The following is an 11,132-nucleotide window of genomic DNA, read 5'->3' as shown; positions in this document are numbered from 1 at the left end:
CTGCTGGCACACTTGTGTGTGGTGATTATTCTTAGCTGGTGCAACGTTTGAAAGTATCTATCTTTCAAGAGATTTTTGGGACAGGGTGATACTTTTGGACTCTGACCACACGCAGGTTAGTTTGCCAGCTAGCCAGAACTTCCACTCATAAAGCTATTTGTATTAAACAGGGTTTGATTAGTATCGTGGCTTTGTTCTGAACTTTAAGCCTGTTTAGTTTATATTAACACTAAACTAGATAAAACATCTGGATCTGAGTTACAAAAGTGTGCGGGGAAAAGCACATATTGCTGGTTTCGGCACTGGCTGGCTGTTTCTGGGCTTCTGCAGTTAACCTTGTGTGTTAGCAGTCAAAACAACTTTACGTTTGCATTTCAACTGGTATTTTATCCCAGGTGCTTTTAGCATTTTGAAATAAATCTTAACAAGTTTCAGCGCTGCAGCATCGGTCATATGGACTTTGTCTTGAAACTTCATTACAACTGTCTCTCTATGAGAGAGCTTGATACACTGAATCTTTAAGAAGTTAGAAAGAGCCAGGTTTTGGACTGACACATGCAGCGAGTATTTAATCTGGCAGTCGTATTTGTGTATTTTCCAGCAATGTAGTGGAGTGTTAACTCTCAAAGATGCTGAAAGGTCTCCATAATATAGTTAAATACTTGAGAATCATTTATTATTTTGAAGTAATTTATTGTGAAGTTTTCAATTGCTTTATTTACAGTGGTTTTTCATCTAGCCACAGGCATTTTGCTGTATCACGTGGATAACTGTGTAATTTCTGCATAGGCTTGAACAGGGAATATCCAAAGAAATATTCTTTCTATAAAATTTTCTGAGTTACTGAATAGCTTAGAAAAAAATCAAGGATTGTGTACAGTTCAATTTCAGCAATGCAGTTTTTTTTCTTAAATGTCCTGTGATTCCTATTTTGTAAGATGGTTATTTTAAGTTAAATGGTGGATACTGGAAGACAATATTTAATGTTCTATAGTGAAATTTAAGAAAATGAAAACCTAAGTAATCTTTTTCACTTGTTAAAACAGTAGTTATTTTGAATATTTACAGGGTTTTTTTGTCTTAGATGAAAACAAAGATAATAAAATTAATAGAGCTTGGCATTATTCCTTGGCAGTGATATTGTCAATAGCAGTACCTTTGAATTTTCCTTTGGTGACAGAGGGAAAACATGCTATTACATAAAAATCAGTCCATTTTTGAGTTGGGTTTTCAGTTCTTGCTACTTCCGGAGTTTGAAATATCTCACAGTTTTGCTCCTTGTTTGCTGTGTATCAGCTATCACAAAGTTTTCTTAAACTTTATTCTCATTTACATTTCATCTATTTCAGTAGCAGTTTATTCAGTATGTTTTAAAATCACATATTCCTTTCCCATAAAACTGTTTAGTTTATGTTGAGAATGTAGAATGTAAAGATACTGGTTTTATTTTAAAACCATGCTGAAGGATGGCTAAAGATCTTAGGGAATGTAAAAATCATCTTTTAAGGCAAAAACAATAAAGGATGTTTTCTAGGTGGCACTGTGTGATATAGGGCTTCTTGAATGTGCTTTGCCTATGTACTGCCGTTGATCTCAACGGCAGCATTAATTCCTGGCTGTGTGCCGGAGCAGGAGGAAGCATTTGACTGCTCTGGCAGTGTTCATGAACCATACTTTGGGAGCCAACAAGGTCATTTAGCTTAAATTAAATGAACTGACCTATCATCTTTAAGAGGTACAATTTAAAAAAAAAAAAGAAAAAGAGGGGAAAGAAAAAAACCACCAAACCTTTGCCAAAAACCCCCACATTGTCCATTTTGGGCAAGGACAAGAAATAGATGCCAGTGGTGTTAGTGAGCTGATGAGGTGTCAGGGAGATGTTACAGTGATAGTGTACTCTGGGGCCTGCTTATGAATGCGGTGGTCCCGTTTCCTTCTGTGCCAGCGATGGAGAAGGAATGCACAACTGTCTTGTCGCTTCTTAAGGAGACAATCTGTTCTCTTAAGTATGGTACAAAGCTAAGTCAGAGGACCTACTTGTGGACCGTCTAGAGGATGGTTGTTTTGGAAGGCACTGGCAGAATGTACTTAAAGCTGTTTATAGCTTGCAAAAAGCAGACGGAAAGGCAGGCAGACAAAGCCATTTCATGGCTCAAGATAGAGTATGAAGTGTGCTGCCATGATTACGGATTCAGATTTCCTGCCTGGAGTAAGAAGTGAGCAAAGAAAATCAGGTGGCATACTCTTATTTTTACTTTAAAAATTGAAATAGATTTTGATAGTTAACCTTCTCAGGTGCTTGCTATGATGGCTTTCTTGTACTATATGCTAATGCTGTAGTGTTTCTGTTTAAATATTTCCCAAGAAGACTAATGCAAAAATGGTTTACTGATTGCTTGAGGGAACTCCGTAACTTCTGATGAGCTTGTTTTATAACCGCCTTAGGAGCCAAAAGCTTTGGACAGTACTTGTCAAACATCATCTTTTCATTGCATTAACCCTGTTGTCAGTGAAGCAATGCTGTATTTGGCTAGCAAAAATACATCCGGATTGTGTTCATCTTAAAGTGAAAAAAGCCGCTCATCTGGTAACTTCATGTAAAGCAAGCATCATCATCCGAACTGAAGCTTAGTTTCTATTTCAAGTTACAGATCTAGAACTTTTTCTTAATAATCTCTTCTTCTAGACTTGTCTGTATGGCAGCAGAAAGCAAAGGGTTAATCCAGTATTAACCTGAAGTTGTGGGACCTGTAAAGAGAGGATTTGTTTGTTCTTGAATAAATCAGAAAAGGCATTTTTGAGAATGCCAGTGTTGCTTTTGCATGAGCTTCTTCCCAGGGTCTGGTCTGAAGAGGTGAATACAGGAATCTGCCTTCCTGTAGCGTTCTTTTGGACAAAGCAGGTGTCTAAAAGGTTGTGCACTATTTTTGGGAGAAATCTGATTAATGTTGATAGGCTGTTCAGAATCTGGCTATAACCTGCTGTCAGATTATAGTTCGTGCCAAGGTCTGCTCTAAACCTTTCGTCTCAGTTTCAGATGGTGTCCCATGTGAAGGGCATTTGTAGATGAGGCAAACTTAGTTTTACCTTCTCAATCAAATTTCCATGCCTTTGCTAATAGCAGCATTTTTTTCTGAGGAGGCTATTGTTCTTCAGCACAATCTGAGCTCTGAAATGGGCTCTTTGTGCTTTTATCATGAACAGAGTATTTTAGCTTTATTATGTTACAGAAACCTGTGCTTGAAATGGTTAGTTCCTTACATGCTGAGGATCAAAAAGATTTTTGGAAAAATTTCCAAGTAGAAGTGCTTTTATCTCATAAATAATACCTTCGGACAGTATTTTACTTTTATTGTTAAAGCCAGTTGGGGAAGTTCAAAACACTTAGCCAGATGGGCAGCAGAATATCGTATCTGTTGCTTATCTCCCTCTGACCACTCCCCTTTTCTATGTGCATCTTTGCTATTTGCCTCTGCAGTTGCTCAGAAGCTTCCCAAGCTTTGGCAGAATTGGTCTAATTTTCTGCTATCTAGGTGGTTTTGAATAACTGAATGAAAATTGGCTGGATCATAGTCAGTTTTCATTCTCTCGCTTGGCTGCAGCTGTAAGCAACTATCCTTGTACGGGTAGGTCCCAGCGTTGTGTTGGTTACATGGTTTTTCGAACACACTTTTAAAATGGAAGTTTAGTTTCTACAGAAATTGATATTACCAAATAGAAAGCAATATGCTTCATATGAGTAAGTAGCTTGAGAAAAAACTTTGGGCTGCTGAATAGTGGGGAAGAGCTTCTTTATCATTTCTGTCCTATTTAAAAATCTTAACAACCTTCATATGTAAAACTAATAGAAACTCTTCTTCCTTTTTAATGGGCTAATCAAAGGTTAATGTGATTGAATCCTCCTCCTTCTCCCCACATTCCCCATTAGTTGTTCTCTAGCGAAGTCAGCCTCCTCACAGAGTTCTCAGCATTAGACTTTTACCTTCTCTTCAGCAATTCAGATTATATTTAGAGATTTGTCTAGGAGCTGATATCAGAAGTTATCTTAAATGCTCAGAATTTTTTTAAATCAAAAATGTTTTTCAAGCAGGGGCTATGTCCTACTTTTTAGTTACTGAATATCGTAAGTGATGTCAAAAATTAAAAACCTTGTTTTGGAAACTTGTCTGTTCATATAACTCTTGTTTTCTGTTTTCTTTTAGGGGTAGCAGATGGTGTAGGTGGCTGGAGAGACTATGGGGTTGACCCTTCTCAGTTCTCAGGGACTCTAATGCGAACATGTGAACGTTTAGTAAAAGAAGGACGGTTTGTACCAAGTAATCCTGTTGGGATTCTCACCGCAGGTTATTGTGAGCTGCTGCAGAACAAAGTACCTTTGCTTGGTAAGAGAGCAAAAATATATAAATTGAATCTGTGTTGTATGTTATGTAGACATATACTTAGTCAAGGTTGCTTAAGTCCATTGTCAGCTTCTACAACAAATTTGCAGGCAGTTATCTTATTTTAATTTACCAAAAAACATAGAAATGTAGTTGTCTTGGTAGCATCCGTTTTTTCTCTTCTATGTTTAAAAATTATCTTGATTCATTCAGTAATGCAGGGAATGTTTGTGTGTGTGCATAAATATATGTGTGTGTGTCTACATATATAAAAAAAATAAAAAACAAACTGCCATTGTTTGTGAGGGGTGGTAATTCACCAAAGCTTGCAGAGAGTTTGCAAAACAAGTTCAGCTGAAGAATACGCTATGGCATGTGCACTCATTCTCTCTGTTGCGTATGTATAAATAACTGTTCTTCGTTGAAAATGCTTAATGGTTGGTTGTGGCTTTTTGCTTAAGCTATGCAAGCAAAAATATTTTCTGACGATAATTGGATGCAGTTCTGCTCATTCCTTGCCTTACTGCTCCCGTTGCCTTTTATGTCCAATGAACTTTAAACCTAATGGGTTGGCTTAAGTAGTTTATATCATACAATCACTGGTACCATATATTATTTTTATAATTCTTTGTGGGGGATTCATTACAGGTTTTTTTGAAAGCAAACTGAAGTAGATGCTTAGCATATTCTGTGTCAAAGTTGATTTTAGACAGGGCATCTAGCTGCCTCGGGAATCACAAGCAGATAGAGAGGTAACATTTGGCCTCAGCGGACAACCTTGAGAACAGAATACTTTTCTAAAGGGCATGTGACCTCTTATGCACCAAGAAAGTGTTACCCTGCGTGATATGCATGTTTCTCACCTGACCTTAAACTTCTATGCCAGAAGAGTGCTGTGTAAGCTATATTTAACTTGTCGTCTGAGCTTCGGAACAGATGTTCTCGCATTATATGCCTAAAGAATAGGTTTGAACCTCAGAAGTGACCTTAAGTATCGCTAAAATAGCAGTGGTCGGTAATTACATTAGGATTTTGTGTGTTTAATAGTGCTTATTTGTGCAAAGCAGATGTAGCTGTAAGTGATCTACAAAGTGGGCCACTGGTGAGAGCTCTCAGAGCAGCTTTGTAGACGGAGGCAGCACTGCTTGGCTTGACCTTTCAAATCCTGAAAGGCAGCGTATGCTGAGTCACAAGATCTGCGTTCCACACATGGCCTCCTAGTTACACTCTGCTAATAGAGTTAGAATTTGAAACTAATGATCCTTAATGTTTCTCCTTTAACAGAGAACAGTATTTTTAGAAGTAGAAATAAAACCCTGGAATTACCGCAGCAATGAGCATTTAGAGTTTATTTAAAATAAAGTGAAGGGAGAGGACTTCATTAAGGAGGATTCATTAGGCCATAACTTTTCCTTGCTGTTGTGCTTTAAGTCTTAATACTTAGTTCATCAGAATTGAATCTAGCAAATATTTTAAAGTAAAATTGAAGTGGGAGGAAACTGTGCCATTTATTTAAACACTATTGTTGTATTGCAGAACAGTTTTGGATGCTGTTGCGTATAAAATCTGAATTTTTCCTACGATACTGCTTTGACTTTACCATTCACTAAGAGTGGAGAAGGTCCTACATATATTCACTGGAGAACAAATTAAGTGCAATTGCATTGCAGGGAGCTCCCTGTATTAGAAAGGGAAACATCTGGAATAGGTGATGCCTAGAGCCAGCTGGACTTCTGCACTAGTAAGCCTGATTGTAAGTTTAGCTCATTGCAAGGTTGTGGTCTGTCCAACGTGTGGCTGTGCTTGGAAACTTCTGCTGAAAGAACGTTAGGATAGAAGATGAAGACTATTCACCAGCTGGTCATACGGGGACTTACGTTAGAGGCAGAAGTCAAGAAGAAATGCTTTAGCTGTATTTCACCCTCTTGAGGAATGAAAGTTCTTTGGTGGATGTGCTATCCTATTTGCAGAAATTAAGTGATTGCTTTTTGCTGTGAAAGACTTAGTCTGTGGATCAGTATCTTTGCAATACAGTTATTTTTGTGGCTTACAACCAAGCACAGTTGGTGGCTACTTCCCAGTGAATGAATCAAGAATTCCTCAGTGCCCTCAAGCATGGCTGGGATAGTTCTGAGCATGGTTGACAAGTAGATATGTTTCCATTCTGTCTGACTTTAATCTGGAATAGTATTTGTCTCTGAAACATGTTTTCTTTAAACTTGTGAAGTTAGTATCCTGAAGATGTGACAGGATTATAATTGTTTTTAAACATGAAGATAGCTCTACAGAGCCATATGATGAAGAAAAGCATTTTAATGTTCTGACAAGAGTAATGCAGTAATACCTAATACTTAATTGCAAGCGGTTCTTTACTTGGCGTGGTTTATTTACAGCTGATGAGTGAAACTGTGTGGAGAGCACCTAGCATTGTATGGATGCTACTAGAATTCTATTATCTCAATGATTTTGGAATTTCAGTATTTTATGTGACTTCTGTAAATGCCGTCCTATAGCAGAATGTGCTGACATATGTTGGGGTGGAAAACTGTAAATAAAGTGGAACAAAACAGGTATTTGTCAGCATAATGTGTTTACCAAAATCAAAGCAGGAAAAATAAGTTCTATACAAAAATCATAGTTTGTCGTGCAAAGATTTCTAGTATTTTGCTATTTTTAGTGTGTATTAATTTTGACATTGTTGAGTATTTCCATTTCTCCTGATTTGTAAGCTTTGATAAATATTTGAATAATTGGACTGTGAATCAAATCGGTGAAAGAACAAACAATTTCTGTAAGGCTAACTCCAGTTACCCTATTCTCTTTGCTTCCAGGAAGCAGTACAGCATGTATAGTAGTTCTGGACAGAACAAGTCATCGTTTACATACAGCCAACTTGGGAGATTCTGGATTTTTGGTAGTCAGAGGAGGAGAAGTAGTACATCGATCTGATGAGCAGCAGCATTACTTCAACACTCCGTTCCAACTGTCAATAGCTCCACCAGAAGCAGAAGGAGTTGTCTTAAGTGACAGGTAAGATGGCAGAGGCTCTTAAATTTTTAATCTGTATATGTGATCAACTCCCAAAAGGTTGCAGTTTTGCTGCTATGGTGCTCTTTGTATAGTGCAGCGTAGCACATGGGATTTAAACATGTATGCAATCAAAGGGTCTTATACCTGCCCCCCCGTCTTTAGGTAATAAGAACATTTCTCATCTTATACTTAACAAGCTTTGTACGCTGTTGCACAGTCTGAATTTATTGGGCTAATGATTATTCATTCATGATGGCATATTCCCATAGTCTATGGTGTGCACTAGGCATGTTCTGAAGGTGCTGTAAAAAGGCTGCAGCTGGTGTATGTGCCGGTCATCCTGCATGAGTGGCTTGTCTTACCAGTAGCTTTCGTTCCAAGCCCCTGTCTGTACTCTCCTGAGACTGGTTTGGAGTACGCTAATTTAGATATCTTGGCAGTGAGGTAGCAAGTACTTGGATAATAGAGCAGAGGGACATGTGACTGTAACTTGTGTTTCCAAATAGCTGTGTTTCCCGCAGCATATTGTATTTGACCAAAACGAGGAGGGGAAAAAAAAAAAAAACCCAAAAAAAAAACAAAACACAAAACCACCACTGTTTGGCAGAACACCAAGCTGGGAAATGAGAGTATTAGGAAGGGACAATCTGTTCACAGAAATGAGTTATTTCAAAGGCAGACTTGTACTTGTGTCTTCCCCTAAGAATGTCAGGCTGATCCATCTTTGTGAAGTCTCACCAGTAATATAAAATTAAAAAAAAAAAAAAAAAAAATCAGCTTTCAAATATGTATTAAAATATGGCTCTCAAATCCATGGTTATACACTCATTAAAGTGATATCCCTCTTCTGAATACAGGAAGATGATAAAGGGATCTTCAAAGAGTGACCATCGTATAGAGGGAATGCAATAGGCATCTTAAGTTTTTGATAGAAGGTTTGGACTCGATGATCTTAAGGGTCTTTTCCAACTTAAATGATTCTATGATTCTATGAAATACCAAGGCTGATGCAGTAAAAGTTGTGACTTTAATGCCAAAATAGCTCTTTTTGAAAATGTTGGTTAAGTTGTTGAAACTCCTTAACCATTCTTGCATGTGATTTTATTACTTCATCATAAGACGGCAGAGAGGAAGCCAGGGTAGAACTCTGCAATTAGAACCCTTAAATAATCTAACCTCTTCATTAGACTAAAATTAAATGATTGTTTGAAATTCCGGAGCTGGAAAAATCTTAATTTTTCTGAGCTTCTGTGTCATCCATGGGAAGACAAAATCCAAAAAGCACGAGGATAATTGATAATGTCCAGTGGAAGTCAGGAAGGCAAAGTAATCTGAGTCATCACATAATAAGGAAAGCGCAAGATAAATGCGCTCCCACACTTCAATTCTGAATCATGATTATAGCTTTCTGGCTAGTTTCTGCACTGTTCTTGACGTTAATTACTGCTCATGCGTGTTGTCTAAATGCTTCTCCGGTACTTTTTTTTTTGTTGTCCCAGTTAAATGTTAAATTTGGCTATATATGGGAATAGGCAGGCAACCTTAACTCTGTTAACCTTCCTGAAGCTACAAAACAGTTGAGCAAAGCAGCTCTTCTGCTTTTTGGCATAGCCAAATAGCATGGGATGCAGCAGTTTCTCTCTTTTAAAGAACCCTGAAGAATCTTTAAAAATGAAGGGTTTGTCATCATGCTGCTTCTGAGAATCAGGTTTTGCAGCAATATTCATGGCCAAAATAGGTATTTTCTCCTTTTGGTATTGTGTAATGTATTAGATGCAAGTAGACCAACTGGCTATGGTCTCCTGGTAGCGATTTCCAGACATGTTTCATATTCCATTGCATTAGAAAGTGATTCAGAATCCTTAAGTGTTTTGGCCGTTCCTGTTATGAATTGTCCTTTTAAGTATAGCTCTCTTAAATATGTAAGATGAGTGAGAAGGAAGCCCTGAGCTGCCATTCTACTTAATGGTTTCCATGGAGATACACTTGTGAAGCGGATTAGTTTGCAGGATTGTTCATGTGGGAATTTTCAATGCAAATCCTTTGTGTAATAGCTGGAACATTACCTATTTGCAATCACAGTTCTTCTGTTGTAGCTTTCTTGACAAGCCATCCGGGTGCAAAAGCTCCACAGTTAGTGATTACTTCTTTCTTTTGCAGAAAAACACGTAACAGTAGTGAATTACAAAAGCTGTTGATGTGCTAGTTTGACATTGCTTGGTGTCTTACTGAAAGCTGGAGTCCCTTTTATTTAACATACCTGTCATCTTCACAGCCCTGATGCTGCTGATAGTACTTCTTTTGATGTCCAACTTGGAGACATTATTTTGACTGCAACAGACGGACTGTTTGACAACATGCCTGACTACATGATTCTGCAGGAGTTAAAAAAGCTGAAGGTAAGTGTGTGTATTCTGAGTCTTTCACATCTTTTGCACGGGTTATCCCTTATAGTTACTACCATTACTTTTTATGCATGTAACTTTTTTATTTTATATAAAAGACCCGCCACAAAGTGCTATCATTTAGAAACTTTTCAGTTAATACCCCATGTGAGCAGTAGAAAGGGACACTGACCCCAAAGCGCTGTCTCTTGTATCTGCACCCAGGCTGAATCCAGAAGCAGCAGCTTGGGCGTAAATTTCCCAAGTAGCAGCTGGTACCATGTCACTAACTAGTGGTGGGAGGGAAAGGGGGAGATGTTCAATAGCAGGCACTGCCCTTGGCCAGCTGCTCACACATTGTATTTTATCTGTACTTGCAGGCTGTAGATGATATACATGAAAATACAGCATTCTCTCATGGGTTATTTGAGGGGATGAGCTGTATACTTAAAAATAATTTGAAGCTTTTCTGAAGAGTTATAAAACAGTAATTCTAAAGTAGTACAGGCTGTCTGAATTGTGGGTTGCGTGTGCTTGAAAATCTTTAATGTTCTGTAAAAAAAAAAAATTCCTGGCAACTCTGCCTGGTTAGTGACCACAGATGTTCTTTTTAAATAGTAAAAATACATTAAAATATTTTAATTTGGATGAGAAACATTTAGCTTAAGGCTGTTTACTTACAGAAAGGAAAGTATACTTAGCAGATATCAATATGTATAACCTCCCTGAGGAAACTATTTTATTATGAAATGCAAATAAGGTTAACATGTAGAATTATAGTGCGGTTTTAAAAAAATTTTGCCTGCTCTTATCCTGCAGCTACATAACTGAAAGGTGGTGTCAGACAGAGAATGGGTCCTTACAGACAAAATCTCTGAGAGGCCTCTGCACATCAGGCAGACTCCTGTGTTTCCCACTCTCTGCAGTCCCCACTATCACTCTCCCCCCCTTCTCGGTGCAGTATTCAGGTCTGAAATTGAGAAGCTGTGCTGTGAAATGGAAAACATGAGCACAAGCTGTCACAGAGGCTTTAACCTGGTTAGCAAAGGTAATGGCAGCACTGAAGATGTATCGGCATGCTGTCATGGTTTGGAAGGGCCTGGCGGGCTATAGCCAGATCATACCTCTGCTGCGCTCCCACCTTCCTTTTGCTGCGCAGAAGTAAGGTTAGCCTGGGTGGACGCCGGAGATGGAATTCCCTTGTGGAAGACAGTTGAGCTCCACCTTTTGGCGTGTTTGGGAAAGGCACTGAAGTTCCCCGTGAGGTTCAGCCAAAAGTTAACGATGTAAATGCCTGCTAATTCCCCAAACTGCGGGGAAGACTCTTGAAATGACAAGG

General features: G+C 38.4%; 1 protein-coding gene across 1 annotated transcript in view; it reads left to right on the top strand.

Annotated features, from left to right (window-relative positions):
• Positions 1–9,808, top strand: part of PPTC7 (PTC7 protein phosphatase homolog (S. cerevisiae)) — a gene marked incomplete at both ends in the record, with an annotated part of 15,558 nt that extends 5,750 nt beyond the window's left edge. Inside the window, 3 exons of the mRNA XM_009579265.1 lie at positions 4,203–4,382; positions 7,211–7,409; positions 9,685–9,808. Of these exons, the coding sequence (XP_009577560.1) occupies positions 4,203–4,382; positions 7,211–7,409; positions 9,685–9,808 (503 nt within the window). The remainder of the gene's footprint in view (positions 1–4,202; positions 4,383–7,210; positions 7,410–9,684) is intronic.
• Between the last annotated feature and the right edge of the window lie 1,324 nt (positions 9,809–11,132).

The sequence above is a fragment of the Fulmarus glacialis genome, unplaced genomic scaffold, assembly GCF_000690835.1.
Source record: "Fulmarus glacialis isolate BGI_N327 unplaced genomic scaffold, ASM69083v1 scaffold14876, whole genome shotgun sequence".
NCBI lineage: Eukaryota > Metazoa > Chordata > Aves > Procellariiformes > Procellariidae > Fulmarus > Fulmarus glacialis.
Note: the sequence above shows the minus strand (reverse complement) of the source record. Positions and strands in the feature narration are given on the sequence as shown.